The sequence below is a fragment of the Pangasianodon hypophthalmus genome, chromosome 4 (genome assembly GCF_027358585.1).
Source record: "Pangasianodon hypophthalmus isolate fPanHyp1 chromosome 4, fPanHyp1.pri, whole genome shotgun sequence".
Classification (NCBI taxonomy): Eukaryota; Metazoa; Chordata; class Actinopteri; order Siluriformes; family Pangasiidae; genus Pangasianodon; species Pangasianodon hypophthalmus.
In genome coordinates this window covers 27,709,909-27,731,045 of record NC_069713.1, presented here as the reverse complement: position 1 = coordinate 27,731,045, position 21,137 = coordinate 27,709,909, and the positions used below count along the sequence as shown (strand labels likewise).

General features: G+C 39.8%; 1 protein-coding gene across 1 annotated transcript; it reads right to left on the bottom strand.

Annotated features, from left to right (window-relative positions):
- Window positions 1–13,028: 13,028 nt before the first annotated feature.
- Window positions 13,029–21,092, bottom strand: LOC128318203 (macrophage mannose receptor 1-like). The gene is made up of 6 exons (XM_053233670.1): window positions 21,050–21,092; window positions 18,483–18,863; window positions 16,814–17,146; window positions 15,323–15,411; window positions 14,047–14,135; window positions 13,029–13,939 (listed from the first exon to the last, which is right to left on the bottom strand). Exons 1-6 carry the CDS (start codon window positions 21,084–21,086, stop codon window positions 13,906–13,908), a joined length of 963 nt encoding a protein of 320 aa, XP_053089645.1. The 5' UTR covers window positions 21,087–21,092; the 3' UTR covers window positions 13,029–13,905.
- Window positions 21,093–21,137: the final 45 nt, after the last annotated feature.

Below are 21,137 nucleotides of genomic sequence, written 5' to 3'. Positions count from 1 at the left end.
TTCCTTGGTGTTCACCTGGTGGAGAACCTGACCTGGTCCCTCAACACCAGCTTCACAACCAAGAAAGCTCAGGAGAGTCTCAATGTTCTACAAAGGCTGAGAAAAGCCCATCTCCCACCCCATCCTCACCATATTCTACAAAGGGACTATTGAGAGTATCCTAAGCAGCTGCATCACTGCCTGGTTTGGAAATTGCACCGTCTCAGATCACAAGACCCTGCAGTGGATAGTGAGGTAAGCTGAGAAGATCACGGAGTTTCTCTTCTCTCCATCACAGACATTTACCCCACATACTGCATCTGCAAATCCACTAGCATTGTGGATGACCACACACAACCCTCACACAAACTTTTCACCCTCCTGCTGTCTGGCAAAAGGTACCAAAGAATTTGGGGCCTGTGTAACAGTTTCTTCCCACTCCGTCCACTTTAGCCACACTAGAACTGTGTACTAGTTGTACTAGACATTGCACTGTCCTTTACTGTGCCTTTTCTTCTGTTTTAGGAAATTTGTACTTGTCTTGCTCTGTTTGAACACATGCACTTTATGTAGTGCTGTGTAGGTCTGTGTAGTCTTTAGTTAGCTCTGGGTAGTCTCAGGTAGTTTTGTGTTGTTTTATGTAGTCCTGGAGGAACATTGTTTCATTTTACTGTGTACAGAACAAGCTGTATATGGTTGAAATGACAGTAAGAGTCACTTGACTTGACTTGACATTTTCTTCTAACAATAGACCTGTGATTAAAGAAAGTTACTAGATTCTGTTTATATCATCAGTCATTGTGATCCAGGCTCATGTAGAAAACAGGCTCACTCAAACTCCAAAATTCTTCAAAGTGATCTTGAAACAATGAGATTTTTTTTATCTATTAGTATGTCTCATGTTTATGTTTCTCCATCATGGCTACCATATTTGTAGTTGTCCTCTGAGTTCTCCACTGTCCTCCTATTGGTTACTATTTTAGACAAGTGTCATAGCAGTGCTTACACTCTGAGATTTTTATCAGACGTTTCTCACACTGACACGGCATTGTAGTCAGCCAACTTTTGTCTCAATGGCACTACATTGGCCAATGATAGTATCAGCATGTCACATTATGCATTCGAAGACCGCCAATCTAAACCTACAACCAAGGAATTCCTTTAAGATCTGTGACAACAAAATCAGGCAGGAAATCATGCAGTGGAAAACCAGCTTTAGTGCAAACCCACTGAGCAAAGATATGTCCAAAATGTCTTTTGATCGTCTTTGTCGCACATTGAAAAGACATCCCCTGAGGAGCCAGAATGAAAGTTTTTATTACATCTTTTTATGAACAATGATTACATCCACAGGACCTCTGTACAAGGTTAAAAATTAGTTCAAGTGTGGTCATTGTGGACTTCTTTTCAACTGCAGACTCGTTTAGAAATCATTTATACTGTTTCTGGACCAAGTAAACAGTCACACGCTGCATTCAATTAAAACTCACTCTATTTCAATGTAATTTACATTTGTAGTTATAAAAAAAAAAAAAAAACAATCCACCTAGCACATGCGCTGCACCTAGGAAAAACAAGGAGACAACTTAGATTTAAAATTAATTACTTTTGAAAGGAACTAAGCGGGCATTACATTTGAAAACTGCCATAGTATAAGAAAATATTCACAACTGTAACACTGATGTTAGATCGTTTCTGGTTGACTTAACATGACCATCATGTAGAACGGCTAATGTACTAGCTAGCTAACCTAGCACCATCATTTGTCACTAGTTAACATTAATGTTAGCTTGACCTGTTTGTTCGCTAGCACATAGTTATTTAGACAATGCTTGTTCAGTCGCTTCTGCTAACATTACAGTTATGCTATGGCAGTTTTCAAAAGCCCAGCTCCTAACACTAATTATGACTGAACCCAACATTTAGCTAACGTTAGCTAGTTACCATGGGGGCCAATTAAGCTAGCTTAGGTGGTAGCGCTAACTAGCCACAGCAGCTAACACTATGCAACTTCATAAACATAACTTAACTTAGTTGACCTTACCTTAGGCGTGTTCAACTAGCTTGATGAGTCGCACTTTTGCCTTGCTGCAACACGGTCCTTGCCAGAGCAGCACATCACATGTATTGCAAGCAGCGATGTTCACTGCCCGATCTGAGTAGCGCATGTTCGAGCGTGTCCGCCGGCAACACCACTTGGACACACATGCAGAAATGCAGTAAAAGTTTGTTATAGTAATGATTATGAGTACATTTGCTAATGATTATTTTTGATGGCATTGCGTGATTGCCTCTTGTACATAGCATCTCACGTTGTGTGATCGCCTCTTGTACATAGCATCTCGTAGCATAGAATTTTTTTTTTCAATTCCATTCTATTCAATGGGGCTTTATTGGTATGAAAGTTTCAAGAACAATTGCCAAAGCAGCAAACAATTTGTCCAAATATTTGGAGAGTACACAATAACAACAATATGAACATTATGCTATGACAGGCAATCACACACCACTACTGACACTGACAACTTACGAATTGAATTGACAATTCATATGTCGATTTTCTGCACCTGTCTTGCATTTCCACAGATGTCCAAAAAAAACTCCTAGCCAGACATTTAAATATTGAACTGCATGCCTACGTATAAGAGGGGTCGTAATCAGACATCCACATCCAGAACCTGATTTGCTTGTCTTGCAGACATACAGCTTTGGTCCTGGACCGACCGACGCAATATAGACATGATCTACATGTCTGGCAGACGTCTCATGTTTGCTGGAAAGTTATCTGAAGCTTTTGGCTTTCTTTACATTTGTCATTCATTCTTTTCAAATCTTGTAAAATTGTGAAACTGTTTGCTAAGATCAGCACTAGACCTACTTTAGCATTCAGTTATGTGCTAGCAGTGTAAACCTCAGGCTTCCAAACAAAATACAATTTCAATTCTTAAGGCAACAATTTGATATTTGATGATACCACTGAATCAGCTGTACAATAAATACAATATAATACAATAAAATATGATTTCATATCCTCTGATTGATGTGACCAAGTTTGTTCAGAATCTGGGGTGAGACTACGCTTAGGCTACATCCACATTAATCCAGATAGATCTGAAAACTGCGTTTTCGTTTTAAAAAGCTGTCCATCTACACTGACGTTTTCAAACATCTGAAAATGCTTACATCCCTATACTGCACATGTGTAAAATGTAAGAAGCTTTGGTCTGCTTCATTTCTATCAGGCATTTATTTACTTTCTGTCTCTTTGAATTGATGCAGCAATGTCGAGGAAATGCAGTTTTTTTTAATGGACAGACGAAGACTCTGAAGCTACACGACTCTGATCTTCAGTTGAAAGAAAGAAAGAAAAAAGAAAGAAAGAAAGAAAGAAAGAAAAATGTTAGAAAGACTAAGCATTAAGGGCATGGCCCTCTTCTGGCTCAGGTCTTATTTGACTGATCGTTATCAGTTTGTAGATGTAAATGGTGACTTCTCTACGCATACTACTCATGTTTTGCAAGGCTCTGTTTTAGGCCCACTGCTCTTTTCTTTATATATGCTACCTCTGGGCAAAATTATTCGTAAACATGGTATTAGCTTCCACTGTTATTCTGAGGACACACAGTTGTATGTTTCGGCAAAGCCAGATGAATTTACTGGTTGCATAATTGCACTATTTGTCCATATAGTATTTATTTATTTATAATTGCACTATCCGTTAGCACCCAGATGGTTTCTTCCTTATATAGTCTCAGGGAGTTTTTCCATGCCACCGTTGCCTCTGGCTTGCTCATTAGGGATAAATTCACATATTTACAATTTATTTTGGTTTAATTTAATTTGATTGTATTTATTTCTGTAAAGCTGCTTTGTGAAAATGTCCATTGTTAAAAGTGCTATACAAATAAAATTTAATTGAAGAAAGAAAGAAAGAAAGAATGAATGAAAGAAAAGGAACTCAGAATTAAAGAGAAAGCATTGAGGAAAAGAAAGAAAGGGAACTCAGAATTAAAGAGAAAACAGTGAGGAAAAGAAAGAAAAGAAACTCAGAATTAAAAAGGAAACATTAAGAGAAAGAAAGAAGGGGAGCTCAGAATCAGCAAGAAAACAGATTTCAGAAAGGGAAGAAGGGGGACTCAGAAGTGCAGAGAAAGTAGATTAAGGGAGGAGAAAAAGGAATGTAAGACTAAAGAGGAGGCTAGAAAGAGAAAACCTGATTTCGAAATAAATATTGTGGGTCCTTTAAATTAAGAACGATTTGTTCCATTATCATTTGGTGCCTTTAATTTCGGCCAGGGAGAAGGCCATTTTGAGTTGTCATTTCCCACCTCACCATGGTACTCATGTGTTAACATGTGTTAAGCCTAATGTTCTGAAGCTCCCGCATTTCTGACCCCACATCGTGTCACGCAAGCACCACTACACTCACATGCATTGCTTCTGTAATCAGCTTGGTGGCTTGCTCTACAGAGCAGGATTCCCAAACTGCTTGGTTCGCTCCCTTGGTTCGCACTCGGTTTTGGTTGAGCTGTTTGGCAGCCAGCGTGCACTTCCTCATCTGCTCTCACACTTGGTTCCCTTAACAATATATCATCTTTTGGAGACAAATGGGCCCTATACTGTGCCTCTGCCCACACCACGCACTGAGCCCCGTAACAGTATGTCCACACCAGCAAAGGAGCCAGCGAATTTAGAGTGGATAGTAGAAATCGTGGCTGGTCAGGCCACCACTCTAGGTAAACACAAGCAGGCGTTGGCAGTGCTATTCAGGGCATGTCTGAGCGCATCACACAAATTCAGTCTCTGTTACAGCCCCAACCCGCTCCTCCCACAGAGTCAAATCATGAATCAGTTTGCAAGATGAGACTTCCCGCTCCTCAGCCATATGCAGGATAAACAGGGAAGTGTAATTCTTTTATAATGCAGTGCTCGCTTGTGTTTGAAATGCAGCCATCTCAGTTACCTCAGAATGGGCTAAGATCACCTACATGATTTCTCTGTTGACTTGGAGACCACTGGCATGGGCCACAGCAATCTGGCAGAATAAATTAACTGACCACTCCACCGTTGACTCATTCAGGAGTCATCAGCAGAACCCATGTACTTAGGTGCCACTGGGCTTTCTCCTCGTGAGAAGGAGGTCCATAGATGCGAAAACAGGTGCTTGTATTGTGGGCTGGCTGGCCTATGTCCTCACATTGTCCTCACCTGATGCCAAAAGGCAGGGGCCATCCCAGGACAGGGGATCTGTGATGGCCCCAGGCTCTAATCCTCACATGTCTGACCTCTTCATTCCTGTCACAATCACTTGGGCATATAGTCAAAAACTAATCTGGAGGCTTTGTTGGCCCTGGAGCGACTTGCAATTTTATTTATGAGACCGTAGTGAAGAGACTGGGGTTGCCAGTGGACCCGCTTCCCAATCCCATCCTGATCTCTGCACTTGATGGATGACCGTTAGGGTCAGGGCCCATAGCCACCCAAACCTCACCCATTATACTCCAGCTAAACCGCCACACAGAACGCTTATCCTTTCATGTGACCTGGGTTCCTGAGCTGCAACTTGTGCTGGGGTTCCCTTGGCTTCAGGAACATAAGTGCTCTCCATTGGGAGCCAGACCCGGGCAGTGGCCCTCTAGGAAAACTTTGTCCTGTTGAAGATGCATCCTCAGCCCTTTTTTGGGGTCATACATCCCCATTTTCAGGACACCCTTGAGCCACGAGAACTAGAGTTTTTTTTGCCAATGCTTTTGGTGGCTCAGAGAATCCAAGATGGCGGCACGGCAGTAGCACGCAGCGGCCACTCCGGATACAAAATGGTGCTATTTTTGTCTTTAGCCCGACTTTTAACAGCACATGGACATCGGAGCTACCAGTGTTCGTGTATACCACCGTCAGACACTCCTAAACTTCGAAAACAACACTACAGCTACCCTGCATGATGATCTGCTGGAGAAGCTGCACGATCTCGGCTTGCTGCGGGGACCAGGCCTCCAGCCTTCAGCGTCGCCTGATGCCGGTGCCCAGGGGAGGGGGTGTCGCAAGAAGTGCGTGAGAAAGCAGAAGCGCGGCAAGAGGGCAGGGGTCCGTGCTAGGCTAAAAACAAACCCTAGCCGCCCGTCTCTCCCATCCATCCTGATCTCCAATGTCTGCTCCCTGGACAATAAATTGGATTACATCCGACTCCAGCAAACTATGCAGCATGAATTCAGAGACTGCTGCGTCTTTGTTTTCACAGAGATGTGGCTCAGCGACAGAGTTCCGGACGCCGCCATTCAGCTAGACGGACTAGCCTCGTTTCGTGCCGACAGAAACACAGCTCTGTGAGGTAAGGCTTGCGGCAGCGGCTTTTGTGTTTACATCAACACGGAATGGTACAAGAACTCAGTGCTAGTTTCTAGTTACTGCTCATCGCTGGTGGAGTTTGTGACTGTCAGATGCAGACCAGTTTATTTACCACTGGAATTCACCACTGTCCTCATAATCAGTGTATACATTACCCCCAGCGCTAATGCTAAAGACGTGCTCTGTGAACCGAGCTGCAGAATTCAAACCCTGACGGACTGTTTATTGTTGCCTGAGATTTCAACCATGCAAATATCAAGTCAGTGCTCCCTAAATTCCATCAGCATGTGGACTTTGCAACGAGAGGGAAGAACGCGCTGAACCTTGTTTACACAAACATCTCCCGCGCATTCCATGCGGAGCCCCGCCCCTACCTCGCCTACTCAGACCACTTCTCTGTTATGCTAATCCCAGCATACAGACCGCTCGTCAGAAGCTCCAAACTGGTTCTGAAGCAGGTGAAAACCTGGCCAGCAGGAGCCATCTCTGCTCTTCAGGACTGTTTTGAACACACTGACTGGCACATGTTCAGGGAAGCGGCAATTGACCAGCGACTTCACCAACTTGGAGGAATACGCGACATCAGTGACCAGCTATATTAGCAAGTGCATTGATGACGTCACCGTCTCCAAGACCATCACCACACACTCCATCCAGAAGCCGTGGATTATTGCAAAGGTGCATGCGCTACTGAGGACTCGAGACTCCGCCTTCAGAGCAGGCGACAAGGCGGACCTAAGAACAGCGAGGGCCAAACTGTCCCGGGCCATCAGAGAGGCAAAGCGCACACACACTCAGAGAATCCACAGCCACTTCAGGGCCAGCAGAGACACACGGCACATGTGGCAGGGCATCCAGGCCATCACCAACTACAGGACAACATCACCTGCCTGTGACAGTGATGCCTCCCTCCCAGATGCGCTGAATGACTTCTACGCTTGGTTTGAGGCACAGAATGGCGCGACGGCGAGGAAGACCACCCCTCCTCCCAATGACCAGGTGCTGTGTCTAACCAGAGAGGAGGTGCAGCGGCTAACGGACTGGTGCAGAGCCAACAACCTGTCTCTGAATGTAGACAAAACTAAAGAGATGGTTGTTGACTTCAGAAGAGCACAGAGTGACCACTCTCCGCTGAACATTGGCGGCTCCTCCATGGAGATCGTCAAGAGCACCAAGTTTCTTGGTGTTCACCTGTCAGAGAACCTCACCTGGTCGCTCAACACCAGTTCCATAACTAAGAAAACCCAGCAGTACCTGTACTTTCTGAGAAGACTGAGGAAAGCCCATCTCCCACCCCCCATCCTCACCATGTTATACAGAGGGACTATCGAGAGCATCCTGAGCAGCTGCATCACTGTCTGGTTTGGGAATTGCACCATATCAGATTGCAAGACCCTGCAGCGGATAGTGAGGAAAGCTGAGAAGATCATCGGGGTCTCTCTTCCCTCCATCACGGACATTTACACCTCACGCTGCATCCGCAAAGCCACCAGCATTGTGGCATGAAGGAACACACACACGCACACACACACACACACACATACATATCTACACACAACTGAACATCCTCCATCCTCTCTGCAATTTTTTTGCAAGTTTTTGCACATGTTTATGCTGCTATAAATACTCATTATATTACACTGTTCATAGGCTGCTACTCTTATGTTTACACTTATGTTTACACGATTACAACTTACGTACTTATATTGTACTCTTGTACTCTTTGCACTATTTGTCACTAGGTTCACTTTTAAACAGAACTGTGTACTGGTCTGTGCTGTAGTCATTGTACGGTCTTGTACTGTCTTGCGCTGTCTGCATTTGTTTGCACTTGTGCACTTTATGTATATATTATGTAGTCCCTTGTAGTTCTATGTTGTTCTGTGTCATCTTATGTAGCATCTTGGTCCTGGAGAAACGTTGTTTCGTTTCACTATGTACTTGTATATGGCTGAAATGACAATAAACTCCACTTGAACTTGAACTTGGACAAGGATGTCCAGGCCTATGTGGCAGCCTGTCAGGTTTGTGCCCGGAACAAGGAGCCCCACACATGCCCACCCAGCCTACTTCAGCCCCTGCCCATACCCTCTTGCCCCTGGTCCCATCTTTCATTGGACTTCATTGCAGGTCTGCCAACATCCCAGGTGATGGCAGTGATACTGGTCATTGTGGATCGTTTCTCGAAGGCCTGTAAGTTCATTCCTCTGCCTAAACTCCCTTCGGTCAAGGAGACAGCCAAGCTTCTCCTGCAGCAAATGGTTCAGGTGCATGGCTTATCAAAGGATGTGGTCTCTGACCAGGGATCACAGTTCGCCAGCAAGTTCTGGAAAGCCTTCTGCCATCTTTTGGGGCAACGGTTACCCTATCCTCAGGTTTTCATCCAAAATCTAATAGCCAAACTGAGAGAGGCAACAAAGATTTGGAGCACTCCCGCAAATGCTTAGTTTCCTCCAAGCCCTCACCTGATGTGGGTGGAGTATGCTCACAACACCCTGTGGTGCTCTACACTGGGCATGTCAGCGCATGGTGCGCTGCTGCCACAAAGTCTGACAGAAAGCCATATTATCTCTGCAAGCTACTGTACAGAGAAGAACTACCAATCAGAGGAGGCACCCGGGCCCAAACTTCCAGCCAGGTCAGAGGGTATGGCTAGCTACCAGGGATCTTCCATTGAAGCTGGAGTCCAAGAAATTGGCCACACAGTATATTGGACCTTTTAAGATCCTTAAGAGCATCAATCCGGTGGCGTACTGCCTAGAACTCCCCCATACCATGAGAATCAATCCCATCTTCCATGTCTCTCAGCTAAAACCATTTCTGTGTAGTCTTCTGGTAACCTCCACTCACCCATCCCCTCCAACTCATATTATTGATGGAGCCCCAGCCTTTACCATTAGACGTATCCTAGACTCACATCTTCTTCGGGGTGCCACCCAGTACTTGGTGGACTGGGAGGGTTACGGTCCAGAGGAACGCTCTTGGGTTCCGGCTCAACACATCTTGGACCCAGAGCTCATCAGGGAATTCTGTAGGAATTGTGCAGCTGGTCTGGGAACAACAGGAGCTGTTCCTAGAAGGGGAGGTAATGTAATGTTGCAAGTGCCCTCTCAGGCAAATCCACGGAAAGCTACATGGGCTTTTATCACAGACCCGGTGTGTGGGTAATCAGCCTAAATGTGCTGCACCTGGCCACGCCTCTTTATAAGCCTGGCTTTGGCTTTGCTTTTTTTTTTTTTTTTTAAATAAGCCCTCCGAATGCCTTACTCGGTGTGCAGACATAGATCTGTGCTCATATGTCTTCTGGAGACTAGAATGGTCTCTGTGGCGTTCCCGAAGGTGGTTGTCTAGGCGTATGGCCTGAGAGATTAGGAGGTCTAGGTCATCAGGACAGTCCATAGAAGCTAAACCGTCTTTCAAAACCTCACACAGGCTGTTCAGAAAAGCAGAAATGAGTGCTGGCTCATTCCAGCCATTCTCCGCTGCAAGGGTGCGAAAGGAAATGGCATAACCCGCAACGCTGTTCCTGCCCTGACGGAGCTGCAGCAGTTGCTTGGCTGCTTCCTGACCTGAGGAAGATTGGTCGAAAATCTTCAGCATGTTGCCAGTGAAATTTTTGATGTTGGCACATTCAGGACCTTGCTTTTTCCAAATACCTGTTGCCCAGGCCAGGGCTTTGCCAGTTAGCAGCCTGATAATGTAGACCATCTTGGACCTATCAGAGGGCTAAGTCTTTCTGTCACACTGTAGGGATTGAACCTGGGTCTCTGGAGTGATAGTCCAACACCAATCCACTAGACTATTGGAGAACACAGACTCAAGTGCAGAACAACCCAAGTAGTGTCCAAAAGATTTATTAAAAGGTTCTAGAGGCCAACACAGAAAAAGCACCAAAAAATAAGTCCAAACATGAAGGCAAACAAATCCAAAAGGAAAATCCAAAAATCATTAACACAGAGGCAGGCAGAAAGTTCAGGAGACCAGGCAAATAAATCCAAAGGGAAAATCCAAAAATCGTTAACACAGAGGCAGGCAGAAAGTTCAGGAGACCAGGTAATAGTAACAAAAGGCACAGAGTTTGCAACACAATGGAAGACAAAGACTTAGCAAAGACATGGACATGAGACAGGGTTTAAATACAGTGAAGGTAACAAGCTAATAGATCACATGACAGGGAGACAATGAGGTACAGGTGAGCAAGGTAATTACAAGGCTAGGCAAAGTCAACAACACAGAGAGTAATTTGGCGACCTCTGGTGGTCAAAACTGTTCATTAGTGACAATTGCATATTTAACATTAATCGTGTAGTCATGTATGTGATAAACACATCGCAAGGGTTGCAATAAAAATAATTGAATTATTAAAGTCACAGAGGTTTAGATTGGATACTGTTCCTGTAAGTAGTTGACGTCTCTTCTGCGCATCACTCAACGGGCAGATAAATCAATAACAGCACACCACAAAGCAATAACGCAGACCACAAAGCAATAAATGGATAAAATCTTTAACAAATTTATGGGGAAAAACCTTGATGGGGTAGTTTCAGTCTCAGATAACACGCCTGGAACCGACACCGAGGAAACAGTAGGTAACTCGGTCTCGCTGCTGCTTGAGAAAGGAGACCATGTCTACCTGGAGCTCCTGGAGAACCAAAAAGTTTACAAAGACAAATGGAGATGCAACACGTTCAGTTTTCCATCTCCTCATTACCATGTAAACTTTGTCGTAATGGAGAGCTGTTTTCTCAGGTCATTACTGGTTTTTAATATTAGAAATACACCAGTGAGTGCAGAGAGAGAGAGAGAGAGAGAAGGAGAGATGAGCTGCACAATGAGAGTGAACTAAAATGAGATGTTTAATTTAGTGATGCTAGTTAGTAGCTATTAGTTAGCTCATTATCCCCTTACTTCAATATAGTCATGTCATTATTGTAACTTATTATCTCAGTGTTTGGCCTTAACTTGTTTTTCAAGATATTATGTAGTTATTTTTAAATATTATATCATTATTTCAACTTAATCACTTATTGTTTCAAAATAGCATGTCATTATTTTAATTTAATATCTCATTATTTTTACTTAACAACATGGTTCAAGATATTATGTCATTCTTTCAAATTTCTGACTTATTATTTAACACCCCACAATCTATCAATGTGACTGGTTTATTGAATATTATTTATGACCATTATGAAATTTCATCAATGTAAGTGTTAGGAGTCAACACCTTGAACCCACCTGAACGCTTTAAAGTGAATTACCAATCATTAGACGTCTAACTGAATTTCACTAATATGAACGGAAACTAGTGGCATATTGCAGACAAATAAAGCACGCTTTACAATACTCTTACAATAAGCCTGGTTTCAATTTATTAATTATAGTCCTATATCAGACTATCAGAAAGCACAATACTTTAGCGACAATTGATGCAAAACATAATGCCATAGAACCAGATAAATAGAGCAAGAAATAGATCATCAAGAAATGAACATGAGTATCTGACCTCACTAATAAAGAAATACATCAACATATGGAATGGTAAGTGGGCTTATATAGCACCTTTTAACCTTAGCAGTTCTACAAAGCACTTTACAATGTTTCACACTTACACACCATAGGCAGATAATGCACGGTATCACACCACCTCCTCGCTTAGTCAATAAAGAGTTCTTTCACTGATGGCTTAATTAATCTTTATTGTGGCTTGATGCCATCTTGGCCACCAACGCCACTCTGACCACCGTCGAACTGAAATTAACACAAATTACAATCAGAATAGTACAATATGAAACACAAAATAAAGACATAAAAATTACAAATAAAAACATACTTCGCTGGATGACCAACACCTTGGAGGTAGAATGATGTTTAAAACACACATTTATTCCCTTTCTTTACTTTGTTTCCTTTTGTTTTAACCTTAATTGCTTGATTTGCCGACACGCCACACTTCTGTCTTTCAACCAGGCGTGCGTCTCTAACAAGGGTCCATCAGAAGGAACAACAAAAAAAAACAACAGTTCCTACCAGATGACTACTAAATTTCTCTTAAGCACCTATTATTACCTATCATTCAATATTATTTAAATAAAAGGTAAATCAAAATTATGGCAGTAAAACATGGCACTAGCCTGCCATCAGGAGCAACTTGGAATTCAGTGTCTTAGGGTGCCTAAGACTTTTGCACAGTACTGTATATATGTGCAAAAGTCTTAGGCACCCTATTTTTTTAGTACAAACTTTGTTATGTGACCACTTTTCAGACAAAAACATCATGAAGGCTGCTGGGTTTTGCTGCAAAAATAAGAAGCTCCAGAAGAACTGTGGCTGGTTCTGCAAGATGCTCAGCAACACTTATAGCTAGTTTCCTTATAAAACTGCACTAACTGTACCTGAGACTTTTTTTTTTTTTTTTTTTTTTTAAAGTGAAGGATCGTCACACCACATATTGGCTTCATTTCATTTATTACTGTCTACTGCTCTTTAGAGTTTTTTTTATGTAGAAACATTTAATTTCATTATTTTTGAAGGCATCTTTGCTCTACAAAATTTCTTTGCATGTGACTTTTGCAAAGTACTGTATATATATATATATATATATATATATATATATATATATATATATATATATATATAAAAACCATGTGCAATACAATACAGTTAATTTATTCATTTTTAGTTCTTTAATAGATTGAGTACATTTACAATAGTGTTCATTTTTATAAGTGATGTAAATCACTTATAAATAAAATGAAAAATCTATGAAAGTGTGAAATCTCTCCACTTTCTGACTTAATGTCTCTCGCCATATAGCTAGCCTGGTCAGATAAGCTGCCTTCAGATAAATAATTTACAAAACAGACTTGTGTTTGGATTCATGTTTAGAAAAACTAGAGTCACTGAACTATGGCCAGTTTTTTTTATATTCAGCTGTAGTTTGCTGTAATACTGATGTCCGCCAGTCCTTAAAACAGGTCCACTTTGTCTCTTAATTTTGCCCCTGTCTTTGTTCCACAGTTAAAAACCCTGTGTGGAATATTACAGCCAAATAAAACACAAAAGACACTTACAATAATCCTTATTTCAGTTTATTCATTTATTGATTTTAGTTGGAGATAAACCTTACCATAAACCTAACCTTAAAAATGTGTTATGTGCTCTACAAGATGGCCTGTTTTTAACTTCTGTCATTAACTACAGCACTGTTACAAAGAATATATATTATAAACAGAAATCAGAATCATAAGAGAGGAATAAGTAAAATGTTTAAAATATTTAGGTTTAGGAATAAATATGACAGAAAAAGTGGAAACATCATTTTATGTGCACACCTCATACAGCTAATTTATTTTTTCTTTTTGGAAATGAACTGTAAAAATGCATACTCCATTTATTGTAAATTTTTAGACAATATCTGATCCTGTGGTCCATTATTGTAGTCAAAGTAAGTATTACATACATACATAATAATTATGAACTCATCACAGTTTATGTCATGAAATCCAAGGCAGCTCAGATATCCAAATATGATATCCACACTTTGGACTGGACTGATGATAAATTGTAACATTATGGGCTCTATAGTTGCAGATGTTCCAAGCACTTTGAAGGGCTACAAAAAATTTGCATCATATGATTAATAAAATCCATTTTTTAAAATTGTACTAAATATAGTACTTAATTGTATTTCTCTAAAACTGCATAAAATTTAGTGGCAACCTGTTGTGCTGGATTTTTTTGTGGAAGATGTTTCCATCTGGTTGAACCTTCCAGGACACACTGGCATTTGTATCCAGTTTCTGTTTGATCTGAAAAATAGAACAATGATTTAATAAAACCTATTTTTTATTCAAGGTTCTGTATTATACATATCTATTGTAGAGAAAGGATATTTAAAAGGGTACAGACCAATCAACATGTAAAAAATAAGGCTAGCAGCAATATATATACGGTATGTGCTACTCTTTTCTGAGTTCACCATGAGACAGGTGAAAACGCCTGTGGTGCTAGGGAGAGGCCAAAGGTGTGACTTTGAATAAGAATGCATGTACTTGCAAGGCAAATCTTTTTTCTGTGTTCTGGGGCAATGATGACATGAAAATAATGTCACACCTATAGATCAGCAGTCTTGTGGTGGCATGGCCTGAACAATTCAATTCAATTCATTATTATTTGTATAGCATTTTTAACAATAAATATTGTCAGAAAGCAGTTTTACAGAAATCTTGAATGTAGATTCAGACCAAGGCAGAGGTGATGGTGATGAGGAAAAACTCTCTGAGACGAAATGAGGAAGAAATCTTGAGAGGAGTCAAAAGTGAACCCATCCTCATCTGCCTGACAGACAGATAGTGAGATTATAAATCATTACTATGATCTGACACCCTTAGAATATGAAAAGGGAGGGTCTTTAGGAACCAATTTTAAGCCTCTCAAATCTAAAACTGGATGAAACTCACAGTTCTTCTTCTGAATAATGAAATAAGCTGAATAGAACCCAAGAGAGAATTAACTTCTTAGGTCAGAGCAATAACTTGTTTGGGGTCTAATATCAGTGAGGCCATGGAAGGCTAGCGGTGAAGCGTTATCCCAACCATTGTCATCAGGACCCAAATATTGAATGACTGCAGGCTCATAATGTTATAATTCATGGAATATATTACTCACTGCTACTTAATCAAACCAGAATACATGATTTAATCAAGTGTCTCTTGTCTTTCTTGCTTCATTACATTCTTCAACCTGTATCTTTAGTCCCTATTCTCCATAGCTCAGTACCCCAAAGCTATTTGCACCACCATATACTAGCAGTGCTCGCCACTGCTACTGGCTCTCTTCCTCCAGTCCTCATTAAAAACCAATCCAAATGAGTCATGGTCCATTTGTCTCTACTTTTCCCCTTAAGCTTCCAAAAGTATGAAATCTGCTACAGTGCCTCTAAGTCTCAATGTATCAAATTATTTATTTCAGAACATAAAGCCATCACATATTTTACCTGCTCTAAAATGGCTGACTGCACAGCAGGATCAAACATACTCTCATCAGCCTTCACCTGCAGTTTCACGACGTATTTCACCACTGGGACTTTGCAAGACAAAATAGACATGCATGAAGACATGAAGTGCATAATTCAATGATTTTCAGACATCTTCCAAGCACAAAAACCTCTTTTCATTACTGCTATATTTCAATGAGAAAACCCAGCAGCATGTATTCCTGTAGACACAAATCCCTTCATCAAAAGGCTATACACCATGCACACTTCCATTACATCACTGTCATTAAAATTATTTGTAAAGAGTTAGACTTGGCACTTGACAAATTTGGCCCAACTTTTCAGCCTTTTTTCTCTTTTGGCTGACCCTTTGACCATATTTTTAGTGGCATCCCTAATCAATAGAATAAACCGATGTTAACTCTATATGTGTCTAATGTTAGCTAAGTGAAACACAAGTATAGATTTTATTTCACACTAATGAACTCAAAACATTTCCATTTATTGTGATTGATAATGAGGATGCTGCGTCAGCACATCTTTCAAGCAGTAAAATCAAGTTGAGACGAGGGATTACTACTGTGAGATGTTGGAAGGGGGCAGACCTCCCACATCTCACAGTAGGGGTCTGTTTTTAGAGGAGAATTCAAAACACCTACGCAATTGTCAATAATTCCAGATTCATATGTTAAGACTCTTTTAGTGTTTTTTTTAGTGATAACTCATAGCAGCCTGCTCCGATGTTAAATTAAGTACCTCCTTTAAAAAAAGTGTAAAGTATAGCAGTTTTTCTCCTCTAATGTTGGCCCACAATGTTTTTGGCAAATACACTAGTAAAGGACCTGAAAAAAAGCCAGTTAAATCATGCTTTGGCACATATTACATGAAATAAATGGAATTGCTCTTTGGTGACTAATGATGTACTTGGAAAATATAGACTCTCTTTCTGAAATGAAAGGGTATTTGACCCATATTTTATTTCGTGCCCTCTTCTTGTGCCTTTAATCTTATTTCAGTATTGTGCTGTCATCTTCCTTTTGCTTGTTTCTCTTAGTTAAATCACTATCTCCATTATTTCATCAGCATGGGTGAGGTTTGCTAGACCACCCCTTGGAGGGATCTTCTCCAAACTATAAGACGAAGTTGATAAGAGTGCAGATAAATACAGTATTATAATGCAGGGTATAAAAAAAACTAGTGGACAAGAAATAAATTTGGTACATTTGCACCATCAGGAAGGCAATGATAAATTCATTTTAATTTATTTGAATTCTTTGAATACTTCTTAGGGCACCATAAAAGGTCCTTGAATAGTGACTTGAAGGAAGTATACAGGTAAATAAGAGGGAAATATAGTTTTTAGCTGTCACAAAATAATGAAACATTAAACTAAAGACAAATATTGGTAATATCATTTAACCTTTGGGCTTTTGAAGTTTTCTGGCTGTCACAACAGATCACTAAGTGTAGATATGAAAGTAAAGGACTCACTGAAGTCACAGATGAAATAGTACTGGTTGGTGCATTTTTTATCATCAAGTATTCCGCCATTAAGTGTGCCGCAGTTTTCCTGAGGATCAGCATTATCAGGCAGTGGGGATTGCCACAAGAGGGGGTCTACTTTGGTCCCATCTACCCACCTCCAGCTGTCCCTGAATAGACCAAACCAAGAAAACCCCTGGACTGTTGCCACTTGCTGTACCAGGCTGTTATCTGTGGAATTGAACGTGTTGGCCAGGTCTGTGTAATACTGCCTGCAGTAAGCCTGAGCATCAGCCCAGTTCATGACAGTAGTGACACCAACATACCTGTTTGCACCACTAGCTGTGAAATAAGTAAAAAAAAAATCATTAACACTTTTAGTAGGTAATTAGACAAAAAATAAAATGCAAAGACTCCTGCATAGGTTTTAATTCTTTAATTAATCAAATGTATTCTCATCAATTATGACATTATAAAATGATCAGCTCCAGTTGGGACGTCTGGGATTCCCTCAGTTCTTGACTGTTATAAGCTTTTGTTTCTAATGCATGTTCCTTTGCATATTACTTTCCAGGGCATGTTTAAATCTTTACTAAATAAAAACAGCCAAAAGTTCTGGTTCTACTTCAGGACCTCCAGGGCTGTGTCTTGTAGAACAAGTAGAGGAATCTTTGTGTATGACATCACCTCTTGACCATAATTGTGACCCCACGTGGGTAGCCTATAAAAGCTCACTGCTATGTGCCATTTGTCCTCATTCCCACTATCGTCTTGCCAGAAGTTCGAAGTGGCTTTCAAAGACACTACTTCTAATTGTTTGTTTTTGTGAATAATCATTGTTTATGTCTGTGTGTAACTGAGTGGGAACTGTTTACACAGAGTTACAAGGATTTCTAAACTTTCTAAACCAGTAGCTATATTTGTTTGTTACCATTGACCAAAAAGATGCATATTTCTGGAAAACTTTTACATAAGTGGACAGTGAAGCATAACTCAGAGAAAAGTGTTAACTATCCTCTTCTGGATACATGAGCTTACAGATGCCCATGATTGAAGAAGAATAAACTGACAAAAGACACACAGATGGCTGTGAAATTATCTGTATTCGAACTCCCAGTCTCCCGATTTTCTGTTACCAAAAGATATTGACCCACAGATCTGCTTGGGTTAGCTGGTAAGTCATTGACCAGCTGTTGCCGTGCTTTGGGGAGCAACATACAGGTGCTCTAAAGACAAATTATCCCACTGAGTAAAGGAAGTCATTGTGCGGAAATAGTTAACGCAGGTCATATGATGACTTCTTTCAATGTTTCTGTCTGGTAAGGCGTACTGCCAGGACATGTTATGAGCCTTAAGCTGCAGGCTCTAGTAGTTCTAAATGAACACTGACCTGGTGGTCTGGAATATAATAAAGTAGAACAGGCGTTCTCCTAAACATTTGCCAATGTCATCCCAATTATCAAAGGAGTGAAATACAGTGTTGTAACATGTTGGCTAGATGTGTGTATGCAACCTGGTTTATTGTTATCATTACATGTACCTTCCTCTCATTATGCCCATAGTAGGCTACCTGATAATGCAAAATTTGTAGGAATTTCAATGTGCAATGGAGGTATCCCTGGATTTCAATACAAAGATAAGAAAAACTAAAACAAATTAAATCTGTATGTCCACTCACCATCATAGCATATGAAGGCTCTTTTATGTTCGCACGTCGAATCCCACCACAGTCCCTTTTGGTCTATTGCAGCACAACTTTCGTGACCACCTAAATTATTAGGTTCTCCACTGCCCCACTTACTTAGAGTTATATTCTTTAATGGGAGATCATTCAGGGACCAGCGCCAACTGTCATGATCATTGTACAGTCCTAGCCAGACAGGCCCAGTTACATTTTGTTTTGCTAATATGTTTCCTAGCATCACCCAATCAATTGCTGTTTTAGATGTAGCCTGGTCGAAGTGTGCACTCCTGCAGTATTTCCTCGCGTCTACCCATGTCATGTTTCTCTTGATCAGGATAGGGGCTAATGGGATGGACAGGGTGACTGGAACAACACCTGTTGAAAATATTTTATTTATTTATTTATTTATTTATTTATTCATTCATTCATTCATTCATTCATTATTTACTAATATAATATATAATAAATACCATATTATAATATATTATATATTAATAGATGTATATTAGATTAATAATAGATTAATAGATTTAATATATATATATATAGTTGTTATTGTCCCTCTTTTGGCTGCTCCTGTAAGTGTTCACCACAGCAGATCATTTGATTTGGCACAATTTTACAGTGTGTGTGGGTGTGTGTATATATATATATATATATATATATATATATATATATATATATATATATATATATATGTATGGAGAGAGATACATACATTTATATATATATATATATATATATATATATATATACACAGATATAGTGAGTTTATAGTCAGTTTACTAATTATTTATTATTTACAATATGTTTATTAATGTCAATAGAATAAATTAACATTATTGTATTATTAAAACATTACTTCTCCTTCAGAGATAATCTAACCTAATCTCATCTCTCATCTCAAACAGTTAGGTTAGGTCAGGTTAGGTTCAACTTTACTGTCATTGTCAGAGTACGAGTACAGAGACAATGAAATGCAGTATATATGATGTATAGCTACATACAGTATTGTGCAAAAGTCTTAGGCACATGCAAAGAAATGCTGTAGAGCAAAGATGCCTTCAAAAATAAAGAAATTAAATGTTTCTGCATTAAAAAAAGTATTATAAAGAGCAGTAAACAGTAATAAATGAAACAAAGTCAATATTTGGTGTGACGATCCTTCTCTTTAAAAAAAAGTAGTTTCAGGTACAATTAGTGCAGTTTTATAAGGAAATTAGCTGTAAGTTTTACTGAGCATCTTGCAGAAGCAGCCACAGTTCTTCTGGAGACTTTGACTGTCACACTTACTTCTTATTTTTGCAGCAAAACCCAGCAGCCTTCATGATGTTTTTTGTCTGAAAAGTGTCTCTTACATAATCTGCTGCTTTCTTTACTGACATACAAACATTTTTCTGTAACATTTAATTTTGTGCTGGAAAACTAATATTTGGAAATCTAAAATGTTTTTGTACTTAATCAATAGATATAATGTAGAAGTCATAAAATAAACATCTATAACAAAGTTTGTACTAAAAAAAAACAGGGTGCCTAAAACATTTATGCAGTACTGTATATATAATATACAATGTATAGCTACTACTGCATGTTATTGGAACTAAGAGACAAACTACAAGCAACAGGTGCTACACAAGAGCAATGATTTCTTACTAGTGTGAACCTGTAGCTCACACCTCTATATGGTTTAGTAATCCTACAACATTAATGGATTTGGTTATGGTAAATTAAAATTATTCCCCTTTGTGAAGTCCTCAGGTGATTGGCTAAAGAGATTTCTGAATTGCAGGTGAGGTAGAATTACGTGTCTTATAAGTAGTTCCCAAAGTGTTTACTTCCCAGTAAACATCTGGATAGGTATTCTTAAAATGTTGACTGATAAAGTTGTGGTGATTTCTAATACTGTAGTCTGATAATTGTAATACTGTAATTACAATAAGTTATAATTGAAAATTGTATACATACATCAGCTGTGCTCTCCACAATGTTTAGACTTTATCCTTAAATCAGATTTGAGTATAACTATCAAGCTTAACATTTCAGAATACAGAAATCGATATGCAAATTAGGCAATAGGTGTATTTTTTTAATGTGCAAAAGATAGAGATGTTATATGAAGTTTTTCCTTTCACCTTTAAAATATTCTTTTCATTTAAGAATATAAAACCAACTACATCTGCTGCATTACAGAGCAGCGTAACTCATTCAGAGGAAACCGCTATCCACCCCCCTCTGCATACATGAGCTCACAGATGCCCACAGTTGACTGTGATTGAAAGGACAGAGAGAGTATGTCCCTCCCCAGGTACAGATGACTGTGGCATCATTGGGATTTGACCTCATGATCTCCTGACAATACAGGGAATGCGTTCCTGTTGCACCACTCAGAAACCCAAATAATGCTAACTGATCAAACTATTGTAGTCAAGAAGAATTGAGAATTTATCCCTTTACTTTTATTTGATTAATTATTTCCTTATGGTCTTTAATTCATCTGAATGATAAAGCAAAAATACATCTCAAGAAAACATTGTTTATAAATATGTACTGTATGTTCTTACCAATAAGATACAGGAGATGAATAGGATTCGGCTTCATGATGGACAAGTAGCTGAAGAGTATTAAAAAAAACAATTACATTCAAAGGCT

Coding starts and splice junctions, on each gene's coding strand:
- LOC128318203 (XM_053233670.1), bottom strand. CDS start 21,086: ATGAAGCCGAATCCTATTCATCTCCTGTATCTTATTG. Junction 17,147..18,482: donor AGCCTTCATATGCTATGATG/GTGAGTGGACAT, acceptor CTTATTTCACAG/CTAGTGGTGCAAACAGGTAT. Junction 13,940..14,046: donor AAAAAAATCCAGCACAACAG/GTTGCCACTAAA, acceptor AATTTTTTGTAG/CCCTTCAAAGTGCTTGGAAC.